The 20927-nt window shown below is 55.2% G+C and overlaps 2 protein-coding genes across 10 annotated transcripts in view; one reads left to right on the top strand and one right to left on the bottom strand.

The window, feature by feature from the left end:
• EXD3 (exonuclease 3'-5' domain containing 3) overlaps positions 1-11738 on the bottom strand; it is a 128538-nt gene extending 116800 nt beyond the window's left edge. The window contains exon 1 of the mRNA XM_017893121.1: positions 11695-11738. The gene's annotated coding sequence lies outside the window, so the exon portion shown is untranslated. The remainder of the gene's footprint in view (positions 1-11694) is intronic.
• NOXA1 (NADPH oxidase activator 1) overlaps positions 9184-20927 on the top strand; it is an 18123-nt gene continuing 6379 nt past the window's right edge. For 6 of the 9 annotated variants that reach the window (XM_017893113.1, XM_017893120.1, XM_017893112.1 and 3 more), the window contains exons 1-3: positions 15807-16110; positions 18575-18657; positions 20253-20361. In XM_017893113.1, coding sequence (XP_017748602.1) covers positions 15934-16110; positions 18575-18657; positions 20253-20361 — 369 coding nt within the window. In that variant the 5' untranslated portion in view covers positions 15807-15933. Of the gene's footprint in view, positions 10060-12631; positions 12812-15806; positions 16111-17840; positions 17883-18534; positions 18658-20252; positions 20362-20927 lie in introns of those variants that run through there. The other 3 variants (XM_017893117.1, XM_017893118.1, XM_017893119.1) reach the window with 3 other exon arrangements.

The following is a 20927-nucleotide window of genomic DNA, read 5'->3' as shown; positions in this document are numbered from 1 at the left end:
AAAAAAAAGGGCTTTGGGGAAGACAGCAATCCCTGCTGCCCTCACACCTCCCCCTAGTTGCTCAGCAAGGCCTTCCAGGGACATCCAGCACAGCTGAACTGGCCCCTCAGACCAATGGTAACCCCAAATCTGAGACTGGGGGCCTTTTATCTGCAGTTCCTTGAGTGGCTTATGAGTTCCCAGGTCCTCTTTAAAAAGGCAGAGCCTCGAGCCAGTTGGAATGGACACACCCACTGTGTACAGGGAAGCCAGGCCAGTGGGAACACAGGCACAGCACCCAGCGTGGCTTGTCTCTCACCATCAGGCTGGGTCAGCCCCTCTCCACAGGAGTCTGCAGGGCTGTTTTTGTCCCTGAGCTCAGGATGAACTTGCATAAGGCCTCGATGGCACTCCCTTTGCTGATTGGCCCAGGAAGGGGGCAGTTGGCCCTGTCCCTTCTGTGGAGGGCGGCTGCTATAATTTAAAGTCTGTCCCTCTGAAACACGCTGGAACTCCATCACCATGCTACAGCATTTCGAGGTGGAGCCTTGGGACGTGCCTGGGGGGTGAGGATCCTGCCCGTGGATTGCTGGGTTATCACGGGAGTGGAACTGGTGGCTTTATAAGAAGAGGAAGAGAGGCCTAAGGCCTGAGCCCGCACGCCGAGACCTCACCATGGCTGCCCCGAGCTGCCTCAGGACCCTTTGGAGTCCCACCAGCATGAACACCTCCTCGGATGCTCCCCTCACCCTTAGACTTAGCCTCCAGAGCTGTAAGAAATAAATTCCTTTTCTTTATAAATTACCCAGTTTGGCCGGGGACTGTGGCTCACGCCTGTAATCCCAGCACTTTGGGAGGCCAAGACGGGCGGATCACGAGGTCGGGAGATCGAGACCATCCTGGCTAACACAGTGAAACCCCGTCTCTACTAAAATACAAAAAATTAGCCGGGCGTGGTGGCGGGTGCCTGCAGTCCCAGCTACTCAGGAGGCTGAGGCAGGAGAATGGCGGGAACCCAGGAGGCGGAGCTTGCAGTGAGCCGAGATTGCGCCACTGCACTCCAGCCTGGGCGACAGAGCAAGACTCTGTCTCAAAAAAAAATAATAATAAAAAAAAAAAACCCAGTTTTAGATCTTGTGTTTTAAGTAACAGAAAACTGGCCCGGCGTGGTGGCTCACATCTCTGATCCCACCACTTTGGGAGGCCTTGGCAGGCGGATCGCTTGAGTCCAGCCTGGGCAACATAGTGAGACCCTGTTTCTATGAAAGAAATAGGTATGTATCCAGGCGTGGTGGTGCGCGGTGTGTAGGGAAGGCGGGTAGGGAGGGCGCACGGCGTGTAGGAAGGGCGTGTGATGGGTAGGGAGGGAGCTGTGTCTACAAAACCCTGGACCTAAAAATGACCAAGTGGAGACACAGGCTGATGTGACTGAGAACGGAAACAGCTGGCAAGGATTCAGTTCACATTCCCCCACCGCACACTTTCTGTAACTGGTCTCGTTTCAGGGTGAAAGAGCCTGTCTGGATCCCTCAGCATCTTTCTCCAACACGGTGCCGGGTCCCAAGCCCACACCAGGACAAACGGGGCTCCCCGGGTCCCTGATGGGGCAACGCCACTCACCAGTTTTGCAGCTTCCACTTAAAATTAACAACTGATGGCCGGGCACAGTGGATCATGCCTATAATCCCAGCACTTTGGGAGGCCGAGGTAAGCAGATCACAAGGACAGGAGTTCGAGACCAGCCTGGCCAACATGGTGAAATCCTGTCTCTACCAAAAATACAAAAAATTAGCCGGGCATGGTAGCCAGCGCCTGTAATCCCAGCTACTCGGGAGGTTAAGGCAGAATGGTATGAACCCAGGCGGCGGAGGTTGCAGTGAGCTGAGACCACGACTCTTATCCTAGCACTGTGGGAGCCTGAGGCGGGCAGATCATTTGAGGCCAGGAGTTCGAAACTAGCCTGGCCAACATACTGAAACTCCATCTCCACTAAAAATACAAAAATTAGCCAGGCATGGTGGTGGGCGCCTGTAATCCCAGCTACTTGGCAGGGTGAGGCAAGAGAATCAGTTGAACCTGCAAGGCGGAGGTTGCAGTGAGCTGAGATTGCACCACTGCACTCCAGCCTGGGCGACAGAGTGCAACTCTGTCTCAAAAAAAAAAAAAAATCAACAATCAACTCTTTTAAGTGTCTTCATTTCTTCTGAAAGGTGCTAACTCAAGCCCAATTGTTGCCATGAGTCCTGTGACCACAAAACGCTGGGCTCTGAGAACCCCAGAGGCTCTTGTTCCCCAGCCCCACGACCCACACCCAGGGAGGCGGTACAGCTGGGCCCCCACCCACACGGGGCAGAACTGCACAAGGGAGTCCCCCTGGGGGCGGCCTGGCATGGAGGAGGTGACCCACGGGGGACATGCCTGACTCACTGTGGAGGCGACACTGCTGAGGGCGGGGGGCAGGGCGAGGGCTGTGTCCTTTCCCACAGAGCCTGGCAGACCCCCAGGGCCTGAGTGAGGTACAGGAGTCTGCAGGTGACTGTGCCCGGAGCCCCAGCCCCCAGCCTCGGTGCAGGTTCAGTCATTGGCTGTGGCTGCCCTGTGCGCTGAGTAGGTGGCCAGTGGGCATAGGCTGGCACCTCCAGGGCCCCTGGACCACCACAGAACCTGTAGCAGATTCCAGCTGAAGCCCTGAGGCCGCCCCCTCGGGTGGGGAGTCCCAAGCCCTGGCCTGACACATGGCCCCAGGGGGAGTCTCAGGCCTCGCTGTGAGATGGAGTAGATGATGCAGGCGTGGGAGTGGCACGCACACTCAGGAAGGCTCGTATTCACCCCAAACCCAGCTGAGCCCAGGACGCCCCCTTCCCAGAGAAGGAAACCAGCTAAGGCACAGCTGCCCCTGAGCCCTGGGCACGGGGCTTGCTCTGGAGATGGGCTCTGAGGCAGGGTGGGTGGCAGCCCCACTCCTCGGTTTCCTGGGAGGCCCGGCTTGGATGCCGCGGCCTCCCAAGGAGCCTCTGCAGGAAAGTGGGACCAGCGGGACCAACAGGATGTGCAGGGGCCCCTCCCTTGAAGCTTTGCCCTCAAGTAGGACCCAAAGCTCCCTCAAATGACCCCCGAACAGACAGACCTTGAAGGACCCCACAAGAAGCCAGGTTACTGGCGGAGGGTGAGAAGTGGCCATGGTGGGCCGATGGCAGCCGTCAGTCTCTCCATCGGTGCCATAGCGCCACCCACCCCAGGACCTGGAAAAGGAGCGGCAGGCGGGGGCGGGGGGGAGTGGGGGGAGAGGCGGAGGGCTTCCTGTGGCTGAGGCGCACAATGGTGTTTTCTGCACACCGCAGTGAGTCACCCAAGACGGACTGGAAGCCGGGCCACCCTGCATTCTTGTCCGGGCGCCAGGTCACGCTTCCTCTGCGGTTTTTCTGTGGTGTTTCCCTGAGGACCGGCAGGCCCTCCAGGTGGGCTTTGTGCCGCCAGCAGGCGTGGCCAGGAGGGTGGGAGGCGGCCAGAGAGTGGGCTGTGTGCCCCCAGGTCTCCCTGGCAACCCGACGGGGGGCTCCCAGGCTCCCCCACCCCCACAGAGCCGGCCTTACTGCCCCCTTCTGAGAGCGCTGACCACCCTCACCCGTCCTTGAGGGCCCTGCAGCTGCCGCCCTGAGGATGCAGCAAGGACAGGGGGCAGGAGGCCGGCCTGAGACCCAGAGCGAGTGGGCAGGCAACGCCAGCTTCAGAGCCCCCAGAAGCTGTCATCCCCCAAGGGAGGCCTTCAAGGCCTGTCCCCTCCCCACCTCATATTGTCTGACACAGCAGCCACAGCTGAAAGTGCAAAACACGTGATTAAAGTCAGTGTCAATATGTCTGTGACAGCTTTTTATATCCACTGCATGTGGAAATAGCAATAATTTGGGTATACTGGAGTTAAAGTATATTATAAAAATAAATTCACTTGTTTCTCATTTTTTAAACATGTCTACAAGAAAACTTACAAGCCTCCTCGTCATAAAGCTCCAGGTGCCCACCGGGGCCCTTCTAGGAGAAGCAAACAGCCCTGCGGCCACCGCTCCCCAGTGTCAGGGGAAACCAGAAAACCTTCCACATGGGACAGGGTGGCTACCCCGGAGCCCCCCAGGAGCAGCCCCCAGAAGCACGAGGGCACAGCAGGATGAGCTGACGCTGGCAAGATGACCACGCACAGCCGTCCCCTCGGGAGGGAGGCTCAGGCCTCCTCAGTGAACAGCAGCCTTGACTCACACACTGTGTCCACCGGCTTCAAAGGGAATTCCATGTGTTTACCATCTCAGTGACCATTTTTGTTTAATTTTTTTGAGACAGGGTCTCACTGTTGCCCAGGCTGGAGTGCGGTGGAGCGATCACAGCTCATGGCAGCCTCAACCTCCCGGGCTCAAATGATCCTCCCACCTCAGCCTTCCGAGTAGCTGGGACCACTGCAGTATACACTGCACCCGGATAATTTTGGGGGGGTATTTTTTGTAGAGATAGGGTCTCACTATGTTGCCCAGACTGGTCTCAAACTCCTGAGCTTGGTAATCCTCCTGCCTCGACCTCCCTAAGTGCTGGGATTACAGGTGTGAGCCACCACACCCAGCCTCAGTGACTGTTCTACAACTTTGAGATATAATTCATATACCATAAAATTTACCCTAAAGTTACAACTCAGTGTTTTTAACATATTCACAGACATGAGTCACCATCACTACTATCCAACTCCAGATTTTTTTTTTTTTTTTTTTTTGAGGCGGAGTCTCACTCTGTCGCCCAGGCTGGAGTGCAGTGGCACAATCTCGGCTCAATGCAAGCTCCGTCTCCCGGGTTCACGCCATTCTCCTGCCTCAGCCTCCCGAGTAGCTCCGACTACAGGTGCCGCCACCTTGCCTGGCTAATTTTTTGTATTTTTAGTAGAGACGGGGTTTCACCGTGTTAGCCAGGATGATCTCGATCTCCTGACCTTGCGATCCGCCTGCCTCGGCCTCCCAAAGTGCTGGGATTACAGGCGTGAGCCACCGAGCCCGGCTTAGTTTTTTTTTTTTTGAGACAGGGTCTCGCTCTGCCACCCGCAGGGGAGTGCGCTGGTGCAATCCCAGCTCACCGTAACCTCCGCCTCCTGGCTCAAGTGATTCTTGTGCCTAAGTCTCCCGAGTAGCTGGGACTACAGGCGCCCGCTACCACACCCGGCTAAGTTTTGTATTTCTGGTTGAGACAGGGTCTCGCCACGTTTGGCCAGGCTGGTCTTGAACTCCTGACCTAAAGCGATCCACCTGTCTCAGCCCAGAACATTTTCACTGCCCCAAAGACAATGAACCATGTGCCCATCAACAGTTACTCCCTCCGCCCCTCCTCAGGCCCTGGCCATTTTCTGTCTCTGTGAATTTTTCTATTTTGGGCATTTCCTATAAAGGAGACCATACAGGTTCTGTTCTCTCGTGGCTGGCTGATTTCACTCGGCACGGTGTCTTCAAAGCTCATCCCTGCAGCAGCGTGTGCTGGAACTGCCTTTCCGTGGCTGAGTCCTGCCCCATCGTGTGCAGGGATCACGGGCTGTTTGTCCAGCAGACATTCGGGCTGCACCCCCTTGTCTGGCTGTTATAAACAGTGCTGCTGTGAACAGCTGTGTATGTGTTTCTGTGTGGAGTGTTCTCACTGATCTGGGGACACACATTTCTAGGACTGAACTGTTGAGTCTCCTGGTGTTTCTATGTTTAGCTTTTTGAGGAACTACCAGACTGTTTCCACAGTGGACGTACCATTTTACGCTTGCATCTATAATACACGATGATTCTAATTCCTCCACAGCCTCACCAACGCCTGTTGCTGTCTGTCTTTCGTTTTTGTAAACTTACCAATTTAACCTAAGGATTGTTCCTTTCTTTAACAATTAAGATGACCAATCTTAAACACAAAAAGTAACTTTCTGGCCGCACACGGTGGCTCACGCCTGTAATCCCAGCACTTTGGGAGGCCGAGGGGGCAGATCACGAGGTTAGGAGATCAAGACCGTCCTGGCTAACACGGTGAAACAGTCTCTACTATAAATACAAAAAAAAATTAGCCGGGCGTGGTGGCAGGCGCCTGTAGTCCCAGCTACTCGGGAGGCTGAGGCAGGAGAATGGCCTGAACCCAGGAGGCTTACAGTGAGCCGAGATCAGGACACTGCACTCCAGCCTGGGCGACAGAGTGAGACTCTGTCTCAAAAAAAAAAAAAAAAAAAAGTGGCCGGCGCGGTGGCTCAAGCCCTGTAATTCCCAGCACTTTGGAGGCCGAGACGGCGGATCACGGAGGGTAGAGATCAAGACCATCCTGGCTAACATGGTGAAACCCGTCCTACTAAAAATCAAAAACTAACGGGCGACCTGGCGGGTGCCTTAGTCCCAGCTACTCGGGAGGCTGAGGGCAGGAAGGAATGGCGTGAACCCGGGAGGGGACTGCAGTGAGCTGAAGATCCGCCACTGCACTCCAGCCCTGGCGACAGAGCGAGACTCGTCTCAAAAAAAAAAAAAAAAAAGTAACTTTCCAGGGATTTGTACAGACAGGAGATGGAGAAGGAGGCCAGCAGGTGTGACAGGTGTGGGGCCTCACACCACCACTCCCGGGGGGGTGCTGGCATGTTCGTCCCCCAGGGGGTCCATGTAGGTAGCAGGGGTTTTTTGTTTGTATGTTTGTTTTTATGTTTTTTTTTTTTTTTTTTTTTTGAGACAGAGTCTCGCTCTGTTACCCAGGCTGAGATGGAGTCTCACTTTGGTCGCCCAAGCTGGAGTGCAGGGGGGTGATCTCGGTTCACTGCAAGCTTCGCCTCCAGGGTTCAAGCGATTGTCCTGCCTCAGCCTCTCAAATAGCTGAGATTACAGGCCTGTGCCACCACGCCCAGCTAATTTTTGTATTTTTAGTAGAAATGGGGTTTCATCATGTTGGCCAGGATGGTCCTGAACTCCTGACCTCAAGCAATCCGCCCACCTCGGCCTCCCAAAGTGCTGGGATTACAGGTGTGAGCCACTGCGCCTGGCCGGTCGCAGGTTTTTTTGTTTTGTTTTGTTTTGAGATGGAGTTTCGCTCTGTTGCCAAAGTTGGAGTACAGTGGCGCGATCTCAGCTCATCGCAACCTCCGCCTCCCGGGTTCAAACGATTCTCCTGCTTCAGCCTCCTGAGTGTCTGGGATTACCAGGCATGCACCACCACACCCGGCTAAATTTTTGTAATTTTAGTAGAGACAAAGTTTCTTCATGTTCGCCAGGCTGGTCTCAAACTCCTGACCTCAGGTGATCCGCCCGCCTTGGCCTCCCGAAGTGCTGGGATTACAGGCAGGAGTCACTGCTCCTGCCCAGACTGAGGTTTTGAAGGACACCTTTCCTATTCACCGTGTTGGTTTTAGCCCTGAGTCAAGCTTCTCCCTGCACCCCACCTCCCTCTCAGCTCACTGCCCACAACACACAGATGTACCAAGGGACAGCTGTGAGGACGGGTCAGGTGGCCCCGTGGGCTCTGGGGAACCCTTTCTGGGAGGTGCCAGCAGCACACGTTGGGGTCACCCTCGCAGACAGGGTGAGGCCAACAGGCCTCCATCAAGGGTGGGCTTTCCCAAGGACCCCAGTTCTGATCACACAGGGTAGAATCTGATGAACGAAAAACAGCATTTTAAAACCATGTTTTGGCTAGGCACTGTGGCTCAAGCCTGTAATCCCAGCACTTTGGGAGGCCGAGACGGGCGGATCACGAGGTCAGGAAATCGAGACCATCCTGGCGAACATGGTGAAACCCCATCTCTACTAAAAAAAAATACAAAAAAACTAGCCGGGCGAGGTGGTGGGTGCCTGTAGTCCCAGTTACTCCGGAGGCTGAGGCAGGAGAGTGGCGTGAACCCGGGAGGCGGAGCTTGCAGTGAGCTGAGATCCGGCCACTGCACTCCAGCCTGGGCAACAGAGCGAGACTCCGTCTCAAAAAATAAAAATAAAAAAAAATAATAAAACCACGTTTTATAAAAATACTTAATGCCATGGGAAAGGTTTCACAGAGCAGCATAAAGTTGCGTTACCCTAAGGCAACCACGCTGCACGCTGCAAGGCCCCTTCTCAGAACCCGGGAGACACACGTGTGAGGGTCTGGCTACTCTGCCGACGGTGCCTCTGTGCTTTGATCTGTTTTGTATTTTCTGAATACTACACAATGTACACACCCTGGTTTGTATTCAAGAAAAAAGAAAAAAACATTAATGATATTTTTGAAGGTTAAAACCAGGATGGGATCTTAGCTTTAGCACCTCCAGGGCTCACCCACGGTGACAGGGCCTTTGCCTGCCTCCGCCCACTGCCAGCCACACCTGGGCCCCACAGCCAGAGCTTTCGCTCTCTTCAGCAGTGCCTGAGGGCCAAGAATTCTGTGGTGGCTGGCTGGGTGAACCCTCCACCAGGGCGAGGGCACTGAATTCTGTGGCTGGCTGGGTGACCGCTCCACCAGGACTGCACTGCACTCAGTCCTCGGCAGCCCGAGGTCCCCAGAGCGAGGGACCCACAGGGACAAGGGGGCAGCCTCAGGGCCTTCACCACCTATCTCCAAGTCACACAGCCTCTGCCACCTTCCCATCAGGCCGGCACCCCAGGTCAGGCTCACATTCCACCACAGCTTCTGCACAGTCCAGGAGGGACCTCCGGCAGCCCATCGGCTCACGTCCCAGGTCTCCACCAGAAACACCCGGCCAGCCCAGCTGATCCCCGGGCAGGCGTCCATACCCTCACAGGCCCAGCTGCTGCTTCCCAAAAGTCCTGTCCACCCAGGACCCTAACACGTGCTGGGAAACGCCCTGCGGCTCAGAGCACCATCCCGCACCAGGCCAGGCAGCCACCCTCTATGGAGGATGGGGACGCGACACAGCCAGGTCACACCGAGGCAGCACCAGGTTCCAGGACCTGGTTCTACACCGCCCGTGACACAAGGACCAACACCCAGGGTCGGTCGCCCGTCCCGCAGCCCAGCCTGGGGCTGTCGCGAGCTCGCGAGGGTGCTCACGGAGGCGCCCCGGGCAAGAGCCGCTCCCACCTGGAGCAGAAGGGAGCAGGCCCTCCCCGGGCTGGGCTTGGGGCTGATGACGGTGCCGCCGTCCACGAGTCAGGAGGCCAGGAAGCCCCGACACCTCCCGGTTTCACGACAGACGCGGCCAGAACACGCCCAACTCCACAGGAGGGTCTGACCAAGGGGACCCCACCTTAGGCTCTCCTCCGCCTCCCTGCGGGCCTGAGAACAGGCGGAGGCGGCCAGGGCAGGAGAGGGCGACCCTTGTGAGGCCCGAGCTCCCGGGGGAGGCGCGCCCACCTGACGCCGGGGAAGAAGTCAGGAGGGCGGTGGGAGACACACGGGTCTGGACTCGGACAGAGGATGCGGCCGGGGACTCAGGCGGGTGCAGGCACGGGGGTGGCCAGGTTCCCACGGTTTGTCGTTAGTTAACATGGTAAGCTGGTGGGCGGTGAGCACAGCACACCCCGGCGGCGCCCAGGCTGCCAGGAAGCCAGCGCGCCCGCAGAGGGGCCAGACGGGTCCCTGGGTGAGGCCGAACACGACCGTGGGTTCCGCGGCATGGAGGCCCCTGTGGACCGCATCTGCGTGGAGCGAACGGCGCGAGGGGCGGGAGGCGGCGCTGCCACACCCCACAGCCCACCCGTTCCCCGGAAAGTCGAACACAGTGACCACGGGCCCCGGCAGTTCCCCTCCCGGGCAGAGACCACGAAGACCAGCAACGCGCGTCCGCACGAACGCTCGCGCACAAACGACCCCAGCTGCGCCGCGCGTGGCGGTCACAGAGGAAGAACTGCCGAGCGGAGGGGGAGGCGCGCGGCCACCACGCGGCGGAGCCGCTTCCGCCATGAAACGAACAGGAGGTCGGCGCAGGCGACATCAGCGACACCACGTGTGCGCCCCGGGCACACCGGGCACACCGGCCACCGCGGCTGGGCCCTTCCTGCCTCCTTCAAGCGCAGGCCGTGCCGCGGGCGGGTCCTGCCCAGGGCGCCTGCAGGGGAGGCGGGGTCGTCAGGCGGGGAGGAAAGGACAGAGCCGGGGGATCTGAGGAGCCCGTGGGTGAGGGGCTGGCGGGGCAGGAGGGGGTGAGCTGCAAGGACTGGGGTGGGACCACGGAGGGGATGGCTGAACCTCGGGGACGCAGGGTCACTGGGAGGCCGAGGACCCCCGGGGCTGGCAGGATGTCTGCGCCCTGGGTGATGCCACTTCTCCTATTAATCTCCTTTTGTGGCCGGGCGCAGTGGCTCACACCTGTAATCCCAGTACTCTGGGAGGCTGAGGCGGGCGGAACACCTGAGGTCAGGAGTTCGAGACCAGCCTAGCCAACATGGTAAAACCCCCATCTCCACTAAAAATACAAAAATTAGCCAGGCATGGTGGCGTGCACCTGTAATCTCAGCTAACTTGGGAGGCTGAGGCAGAAGAATCGCTTGAACCCGGGAAGCAGAGGTTGCAGTGAGCTGAGACTGTGCCACTGCACTCCAGCCTGGGTGACAAGAGACTCCATCTCAAAAAACAAACAAACAAACGTCTGAGTCGTTTCTACGTAAAACATTGAAGCATTAATTACTAAGCATAAGTTTAAGCTTATATACTTTAGTATCTTATTTTTATATGGTATAGGAAAGCTAAATATATTTAGATCTGTTAATAAAAAATTTACGAAACGTATCTCTGTAAAACATTATGAAATGGTTTTCATCTACAAATACAGTCCAAAATTACTCCCTAAGTTTTTGACTGAAAATTAGGGTCGCTAAGTTAACACTGTAATTAATATATGTAACTGAAACTACTAAATATAAGAGAATCAATTCTGTATGTGAGATGGATGTATAAGAAAAGTAGAGTTTGTTTTTCTTTTGAACAACATTTCGTGTAGTATTAATAAGACATTGTAAAATATTTTATCTTTTGAGTAAATAGGAAAATAAAGAGGGGAAAGAGGGAGAGACATTCTGTTTGCTTCATGCTGTTTTTATTAGGTCTGTTGATCGCTTGGGAAACTAAGTCTCCTCTCTATCACAGTAAAGGTTTTTGCTTTGGGAAATCTCTGAATTACCAATTTGATTAAATGAATGGCTTATTTTACAGTGACCTGTGATCCTGTTTTGAAATTGTTTTAAGCCTTTGATATTTGACATACTTCCCAAAATCAAATTTCAAGTCCTAAAAGTAAGGGTTTTTTGACCTGAACTAACTTGGACATAACAAACAGGAACCCCGAGAAGTCCAAGGGAGATGTATGAGGCTTATCTGGTACGTTAAAATCATACAGGAAGCATCGTCAAATGCGGAATGCTGTTTGAGTTATATTTGTATAAATGTATTATTAACATACGTTCCAAAATTGTATGAGATTCCTAAAAATTCTGACATGTCTTGGTATATGTTATCAGTCGTGATTATATGTTCAATTGTTTTAACCACAGAAGGAACCAAATTCCCTGTCAATCGCATCTTCACCCATGGCTACTCTAAGTCTTTTGTTATCCACAGAAAATTACTGTTTTACTTTCTTCTCAAAATGCAGTTTAAGGCCAGGCATGGTGGCTCACGCCTGTAATCCCAACACTTAGGGAGGCTGAGGCGGGTGGATCACTTGAAGTCAGGAGTTCAAAACCAGCAAGGGCAACGTGGTAAAACCCCATCTCTACTAAAAATACAAAATTAGCTGGGTATGGTGGCACATACCTGTAATTCCAGCTACTCAGGAGGCTGAGGCAGGAGAACTGCTTGAACCCGGGAGGCAGAGGTTGCAGTAACCCCGAGATTGCGCCACTGCACTCCAGCCTGGGCAACAGAGCGAGACTCTGTCTCTAAATAAATAAATAAATAAATAAATAAATAAATAAATAAAATAAGCTACAGTCCAAAATGTGTATTTTCAAGGAACTTCATGGAAAGGACACTGACAAGTATACAGACTTCTGATAACTTGGGAGATCACACCAATGGACCAAGTAAAAATTTCCATGACTCTTATTAAAAAGCTGATGCTTTCATGAGGATTGCTAACCCAACATCACACAGAAGAAAGTGGCTGGGCGCGGTGGCTCACGCCTGTAATCCCAGCACTTTGGGAGGCCAAGGCAGGTGGATCACAAGGTCAGGAGATCGAGACCATCCTGGCCTGGCTAACACAGTGAAACCCCATCTCTACCAAAAATACAAAAAATTAGTCTGGCGTGATGGCGGCGCCTGTAGTCCCAGCTACTTGGGAGGCGGAGGCAGGAGAATGGCGTGAACCCAGGAGGCAGCACTTGCAGTGAGCCAAGGTCGTGCCACTGCACTCCAGCCTGGGCGACATAGCGAGACTCTGTCTCAAAAAAAAGCAAATTACATAGAATGGAACTGATAGAGGTCTGAAATGCTTTTTGTGACTTTTGTTGTTGTTGAAACCTTGCTGACTCTTTTATATTTTGTTTTCCAGAGTCAAAATCCTTTTCTGTTTGAACCATTTATAGCTATAGCAATTGGGTGACATACACTTTTGTGAGCAAAACTGAAACATTTGTCTTTTTCTCTATCTGATTTCTCAAAAATCTGGAAGCGATTCATGAGTATTCTTATTTTATGGCAATGTAGTTATTTGCATGAGTTCAGTAAGAATCTGTTTGCCTTGTAACAGGACACAATTGGAGACCCTGGTTATTCTACCAAGGCTTGGACTGGAATGACGTATTTTCGGATATGACCAGACTGCTTTGAGGAATCGAGGTTCACTTTACAGAGCCAATAAAAAGCCCCTTGGGATGACTGGACTGGTGCCCTGTTTACATAGTTCCCTTACAAGGTTCTTGGCCTTGAGGTAAGTAAAGAATGTCACTTTCTGACAGATCCAGGAACTTCAAGATAGTTTGGGACCTGGAAGACACTCCCCCCCCCAATTCATACAGGTATTATTTTATTTATTTATTTTTTTTTTGAGACGGAGTCTCGCTCTGTCAGCCAGGCTGGAGTGCAGTGGCGGAATCTCGGCTCACTGCAAGCTCCGCCTCATAGGTTCGCCATTCTCCACCTCAGCCTCCCGAGTAGCTGGGACAGGCGCACTCCACCACGCCTGGCTAATTTTTTGTATTTTTTTTTTAGTAGAGACGGGGTTTCACTGTGTTAGCCAGGATGGTCTCGATCTCCTGACCTCGTGATCTGCCCACCTCGGCCTCCCAAAGTGCTGGGATTACAGGCGTAAGCCACCGTGCCCACCCCTCAAGTGGCTTTTAAAGGTCTAATCTGACCCTTTTGTAGTTCATAAGCATGATGATTGCCTCATGTGTAGGGTATGTCTCCCTCAAACCCCGTTAGGATGTCAGCACATTACCTGTCTGACATGGGGAAAAAAAGTCTAATCTGAAATTCCTTATGGCAAAGTTCCAGCCAATTTAAAAAGGAGCCTATATGGCCAGTCACCACTGTTGTTGTACTTTAGACAAATAATCAGGCCAAATATAATCCTAAAATTTATTTTACAAGTAAATTGGTCTTACCAAGATTTATCTTTGGTAGAAATGGGGAAGTAGAGAAAATTATGTTTCAGAGAAAACTGTAGCATACCTATTACTGGATTCTATCCCTGACCATTGTATTTTTTATTTTCCTACAATCTGGACTAAATCCTGAACAATTTCTGGCTACAAGTCTCTAAAGAAGAACCTGGCTGGGTACACTGTTCACACCTATAATCCCAGCACTTTGGGAGGCCCAGATGAGAGGATCACGTGGGCTCAGGAGTTCGAGACTAGCCTGGGCAAGGTGGCAAGACCTAGTCTCCACCAAAAAAATTTAAAAATTAGCCGGTCCTGGTGGCAAACACCTGTATTCCCAGGTACTCGGGAGGCTGAGTACAAGAGGATCCTTTAAGCCCAAGAGCTCAAGGCTGCTATGAGTGGGGATTGTGCCTCTGCACTCCAGCGTGGGCGACAGAGCAAGACCCCATCACTAAATAAACAATCAATAAAGAACATGGATTTTAGTTTCTTCATGTTTTTAGTTGTCTCCCTAATGGAACAGGTTTGTTTTTTTCATCCTAGCATATAAATTGGTTATAGTCCTATGTGTTACTTCTGAGAAAACTAAAATTAATGGTGTTTCTAAAAACTAGAGATGATTCAACAGGTGATAGCAGCTGTATAAATTAATGACTTCACTGAGGCCTCATGTTTGCCACCCTGTGATGCCATTCCAATTCAGTTTGTGGTGTTCTTAAAAAAAAATCCGGCCGGGCGCGGTGGCTCAAGCCTGTAATCCCAGCACTTTGGGAGGCCAAGACCGGCGGATCACGAGGTCAGGAGATCGAGACCATCCTGGCTAACATGGTGAAACCCCGTCTCTACTAAAAAAATACAAAAAACTAGCCGGGCGAGGTGGCGGGCGCCTGTAGTCCCAGCTACTCGGGAGGCTGAGGCAGGAGAATGGCGTAAACCCGGGAGGCGGAGCTTGCAGTGAGCTGAGATCGGCCACTGCACTCCAGCCTGGGCGACAGAGCGAGACTCCGTCTCAAAAAAATAAATAAATAAATAAAAATAAAATCCTCCCTGAAATGTCTCCTCCTTCCCTGCTTGGCATGGGACAGGACTATGCGGGAATGTGCCTTCCCAGCAAGAGGGGACACTCTGACCCTCAGATTTTGATAATCAATGCTTTCAAGAAGAAATATTTTGATCAAAAGGGGGGCAAATGAGAAAGAAAAAATCATTTATCTGAGGAATGCAAAGCCCTTTTAAACTTCTGGCCCAGAAAGCCTGATGTTAAGTACCAGAAAGCATTTCAAATGAAATCGCAGTCCCTCACTACCCCTTGAGCCAAGTAACTTCCCACTGATAACACCCAGCCGTGGCCAATCGCGAACCAATGCCATTTCTACAAGCCAGTGAGCTCCAAACCACCTGCTCTCCGACGGGCTCTCTTTTCTTTAAAAACCTGAGCCTCTGTCTTGTTCTCCGGTGCACCTGGTGACCCAGGCCGCCCTCGACCTCTGTACCTGAATAAACCCACCGGGCACCACATTCTGACCCTTTTCATTATTTTAGGTTCACAACTAATACAGGACTCAGCGCCGGTGGGCAGGAAGCCAGGGCTCCTGCAGAGAGGCGCCCGTCCCTTCTCCCGGGGAGGGCAGGGCTGGGCGCGCGTCCCACCGGGAGCGCCTCCTCTTCGGCGACGGAGCGAAGGGCCTCCGGGTCCCGTGAAGTCCGCGCTCGGAAGGCGCGGAGGAGGGCAGGCCCTGCGGGACAGGGCGGAGGGGTCGGCTCAGCTCCCCGCGGCTTCCGGCTGCCCGGCGGCCTCCAGAGTGGGGCCCTGCAGGAGAACGCGCCTTTCCCGCTCCATCGGGGCCTCAGTTTCCCCACCCCGGGAGAGCCGGCGGCCCGCCCCCGGCTCACTCTCAGCTGCGGCCCACACCTCAGGACGCGCACTGGGCCCGGCCCCGCTCTGCCCTCTCGCGCCCAGGCCGCCCACCCATGGCCCGCGCGGGCCCGGGTCGCTCCACACTGCGGCGCCGCACCCGCCCAACCGTGCCACGCCGGCCGCGAACCTTGGCCCTACCGCAGGCGGCTGGCCCCGGAGGCTTTTATCGGCCGGGACCGAGGCCACGCGTGGGACCGGGGCTTGGATGCCGGGCGCACAAAGTCGCGGCGGAAGTCCGGCCGGGGGCCGGGGGGCTGAATGGAGTGCGGCCGTGGTCGGAGGGCCTGGAGGGCGTGCCGTTTTCAGGCGGGGGGCGTGGTCCAGGAGGTCCCGGGCGGGCGGGCCCTACCCCGGGAGGAGCCGGGCGCCTGCCGCCAGGGGGCGCCGTGGGGCAGCGGGGTTGCACCTGGCGCGAGGCTGTCGCTCGTCTGCCCGCCTCCCAGGCCCCGCAGCCCCGCGCCGCCTCCCGGCCCCGGTACCTGCCCCTCCGCGGGATCCCAGCTCCTCCTCGAGCAGCCACGGGCCGCCATGGCCTCTCTGGGGGACCTGGTGCGCGCCTGGCACCTGGGCGCGCAGGCCGTGGATCGTGGGGACTGGGCCAGCGCCTTGCACCTCTTCTTGGGCGTCCCGGCGCCGCCCGCCAGGCTGTGCTTCAACGCGGGCTGCGTGCACCTGCTGGCCGGGGACGCCGAGGCCGCGCTGCGGGTGAGCGGGGCGTGGGGAGGCCGGTGCGGACGATGCCTCCGCCTCGAGCCCTTGGGGAGGGCCCTGCGCCCCTCCCCGATGGTGACGGGGTCGTCCTGCCGCCCCCGACCCAGCGAAGGCCCCGGCAGGTGGGAGCCGAGCAGTGGGGGCCGCACCTGAGCTGAGCGAGGCCGGGCTGGGGGGCGCGGCGGTTACTGGCAGAGGCCCGGGCCCGAGGGTGACTCACACCGGGAAGGAGGAAGCTGCTGGGCTGGGTCAGGCCCGAGGGGCCGCCCTGCCGCAAGGGGAAAGCGTTGCACCTGTGGTCATGGCCAGGAGACCGGGTCAGTCTCCTCCTCTGAGCACTCAGCCGTCCCCCAGCCCACTCCCTGAAACAGCCAGGAGTCCAGGGTGTCCGGGTGCAGCGGCCAAGGCCCTGCAAGGAGTCCGCTGCCCTTCCTGCGCCCGCCCCCGTTCCGAGGCCGCCTGTACCTGCGCATTCCAAACACCAGCGCTGACCCCACGCTCAGTCCCAAGCACCCTGCAGAAGCAGGCAGGTGCCCACGGTTATTGAAGGCTTGGTGACACAGCGATGAAAAGGAGAGGGAACTTCGCTCTGTGAGAGGGTCTCCACGCCCCTGACTCGCAAAATATCCCCCTTGGAGGAGACTGGGCAAAGCGCATGAGACTCCCCTCTCTTGTGTCTTAAAGCTGCGTACAAATTTACAGTCACCTTTACAATGATTTCATTTTTTTTGTTTCAAAGATGGAGTCTTGTTCTGTCGCCCAGGCTGACTCGAGTGCAGTGGCGCGATCTCGGCTCACTGCAACCTCTGCCTCCGGATTTCAAGCAATTCTGCCTCAGCCTCCCTAGTAGCTAGGATTAGGGGCGCCCAGCACCCTGCCCGGCTAATTTTGTATTTTTAGTAGAGACGGGTTTCACCATGTTGGTGAGGCTGGTCTTGAACTCCTGACCTCAGGTGATCTACCCGCCTTGGCCTCCCAAAGTTGGTGGGATTACAAACGTGAGCCATGCTGCCCCACCCACAATGATTTCATTTTAAAATGTTATCCAAGAAAGGGAATGTAATCATTAGACACCAGGTGGTTCAGCAACAAATCCTATGTTTGGGGCTAACCCAGTCACCTCATGCTCATATGCTTGGTTTCACTACAGAGAGAGGACACGGTGAAAGTCAATACAGCTAATCACAGCATATGCTATTAGGAATATAGGAACTTAGGAAAGAGGATGGAACAGCTATGATTCATAAAACCGATCATCTGAGGGGCAGGCCAGGGTACAGAGGGTGTTGCTGGAACTGCTGTCTCTTGGTAGGAGCCTTGCGTGATGCTTGGGGAAGACAGGTGGGTTCTGCCGGCCCTGAGCAGCCACCCCACATCAGGGCTGCGTGCCTGTGCTCAGCCGCCACACTTCACACCTGTGTGAACTTGGTTCAGTGAGAAGACCCCGCTCAGCCAGATTTGTGAAAGAGAGGCCATAGCACCCTTCCTGTCACACACATTTAACTGATGGCCACAGTCCCTGTTCAGAACATTCTATGTGCTTTCTGAGTCTGGTTTAAGGAAGAGCTGTGCTTTACACACAGATAAACCCATGTGTCATTTTGCATGAACTATCCAAAAAGGATTTTTATTTTATGTTTTGAGACAGAATCTTGCTCTGTCTTGCAGGCTGGAGTGCAGTGGCATGATCTCAGCTCATTGCAACATCCGCCTCCCTGGTTTAAGCGATTCTGCTGCCTCCGCCTCCCGAGTAGCTGGGACTACAAGTGTGTACCGCCATGCCCAGCTCATTTTTGTATTTTTAGTAGAGACAAGTTTTCACCATGTCGGCCAGGCTGGTCTCGAACTCCTAACCTCATGATCCACCTGCCTCGGGCTCCCAAAGTGCTAGGATTACAGGTGTGGGCTAACATGCCCGGCCTGTAATGCAGTTCTTTAACTGGTGACTCTGAGATCTGGGCTGTGTTATCTCATCTCCAGTATGTGACAGCCAAGGTTGCCTGAGGTCAGGAGTTCGAGAATCTCTTGAACCCAGAGGTGGAGGCAGCAGTGAGCCGAGATCGAGCCGCTGCACTCCAGCCTGGGTGACAGAGCGAGACCCCGTCTCAAAAAAAAAAGATTTTTAAAAGACAAAAGTCTCGTATAACCCCACCCCCCGAGGTAACTATTATTAACACACTGGAACACTTTTTTCCAGCCTCTGTCCTTGTGCTCACGGTAAACAAATCAGTTTTAGCAGCACCTCAGTGGGCTTTGCACCCTGGACGGGTTGGGGTTGGGTGGGCTGTGGCAGCCTGAGTGGCAACAGCCCTGCCTAGGCAGGAGCCTCCAAAGGTCCCTGGACAGGAGCAGGAGGGGCTGATGGGATTCTGTGGCCCTGGCACCGATCACACTGTATCTGTGATGCTGTGTGACCAGGTTACGGACCTTGGCATCCCGTGGGCATTTTTGTCCCCAGGCATTTGACCAAGCCGTGACCAAGGACACCTGCATGGCGGTTGGCTTCTTCCAGCGAGGAGTGGCCAACTTCCAGCTGGCGAGGTGAGTACAGGGGTGCCTTGTTCCTCCTCTGACGGCCCTTTGTCTCCCTGCAGAGTCCACTCCTGCACTCCCCCCCCCCTCCACCTGCTCCCTCCTCTTGCCTACCACCTCCTCCATGGTTCCTGGCTCCAGGGAAACCTGGGCAGAGACTGTGGCCCTCACCTCTGCTGAACACCACCCTTGAACACAGGTGGTCGGGTCCTCACTGCTCACCTGGGCCCTCTGCACCATGTCCCTTCCTAAAGGAGGAATGAGGGAAGGGAGACCATCGGGACTGCAGGCCAGGCCCTGCCTCGGCCTCTCTGCCTGATGCTCAAAGACCCCATCCCAGGAGGGCAGGCTCTGTGGGGAAGCGGATCACAGTCCCGAAAGCCTTGCAATCCTGAATGTCAAAACCCCTGAAGTCTAAAATCCCAAAAAATATAATTCTAGAAAAAATAAAATTCTGTAAAAGATATTTATTTACTTTTTAAAAATTATTTTGAGGCAGAGTCTCACTCTGTCGCCCAGGCTGGAGTGCAGTGGCCGGATCTTGGCTCACTGCAAGCTCCACCTCCCATGTTCAAGCGATTCTCCTGCCTCAGCCTCCCGGGTAGCTGGGACTACAGGTGCCCGCCACCACGCCCGGCTAATTTTTTGTATTTTTTTAGTAGAGACGGTGTTTCACCATGTTAGCCAGGATGGTCTTGATCTCCCGACCTCATGATCCGCCCGCCTCGGCCTCCCAAAGTGCTGGGATTACAGGCATGAGCCACCACACCCTGCCAACATACATATTTTTTCAAGCACAAATTCATGCACTCTAGCGACAGGTTCACGGGTGTGACAGCTACGAGCAGATGACAGTGCTCGTGAGGAGCTAAGTCAGAAGGGGGAAGACGTACGTGCATAGACTCTGGATGGTGATTGTGTGCACCTGGCTTTATCACTGGTCATCAAAACACCAAGATGAACAACCCGTCTTCTAACAAGATCCATCAAAGGCTTCAGGGGCCAGCATATATGCAGTCGCCCAGACAGCCAGGATCTCGAGATATTTTGCCTTTCAGAAAGGCAGGTGAACGCAAAAGCCATCTCTTCCTTGACTGAGGAGCCAGCATTCGGGATGATGGCTGTGGGACTCACTCTGCCTTTCTGGATGACCACCCAGACCCCTCTGGGGGCAGCCTCTCCTTCAGATGGGCACGGGAAGCCCGCCTGAAGGAGAAGCGTTTCCGGCAGGCGCTGGGGAGCTCCAGCAAGGCTTGGAAGGAGGCTCAGAGTTTGGAGGGGTTGCCCCCTTGGGGTGGGGGTCCTGCGAAGAGGAGGGGAAATAACCAGGGTGCTCTGCACAGTTCAGAAGAGAGGCTTGGGGGCAGGCAGGGGCCTAGGAAGCTGAGTGAGCTGGGAAAATGCTGGAGCCCCAGCACACATGTGCATGGACCCCTGGCCCACGTACCTAGACCTGAGTGTGGAGACAGGCACCGCACTGCCCTCCTTCAGGTCTCCTTGGAACCAGGTGTTGGGGGTCGCTGGAGCGGGGCTGGATGTGAAAACTGCCCAGCCCCAGCCCCGTCTCCGCCCTGTGCCGCTGAGGGGACCCCGGCTGCCCACAGGTTCCAGGAGGCTCTGTCTGACTTCCGGCTGGCACTGGCACAGCTGAGGGGCCACGCTCTCATCGACTACACACAGCTGGGCCTGCGGTTCAAGCTGCAAGCCTGGGAGGTGAGGCTGGGCAGGGCTCACTGTGCTGCTGGCTATGGGGTGTCCATGGGTGACGGCACCGTCACAGGAGGGCCCTGTGGACTGGGGAGCGCCTCTGCCCGAAGCTCTTGGTGCCATGGAATCCCCTGGCCACTCCTTGACCCACAGGAGGTTCTGGTGGCAGTGGAGATGGAGGGACCATTTTGTGCCATTTCAGGCCACCAGGGGTGGCTCCACCCAGGAGGAGGGCAGAGGCGAAAGGCCGCTGGGTGGGCAGGGAGCAGGCAGGGGGTTGTGCCCACCCTCCACTGTGCCCCCAGCCCTTTCCTGGCTGCCTGGAACGTGTTGGCACTGAGGGAGGGGCACGGAGAGGGTCCCCCCACCAGACCCCGGTAACGCACTGCCCTGAAGCCTTCTGGGAATAGCATTGTCTTAGGATGGAAAGTTGGAAGGGAAAGCCCACCAGTGTGGGTCTGCAGCCAGGGTTAAAGTCAGGTGGGGGCCCGCCAGCCCGGGACACAGAATGGTGCAGGGGAGGGGCCGGGTAGGGGAACTGGGGGGGACGGGTGGGGGGACCAGCGGAGGGG

The sequence above is a fragment of the Rhinopithecus bieti genome, unplaced genomic scaffold (assembly GCF_001698545.2).
Source record: "Rhinopithecus bieti isolate Rb0 unplaced genomic scaffold, ASM169854v2 scaffold_23276, whole genome shotgun sequence".
Taxonomy (NCBI): Eukaryota; Metazoa; Chordata; class Mammalia; order Primates; family Cercopithecidae; genus Rhinopithecus; species Rhinopithecus bieti.
Note: the sequence above shows the minus strand (reverse complement) of the source record. Positions and strands in the feature narration are given on the sequence as shown.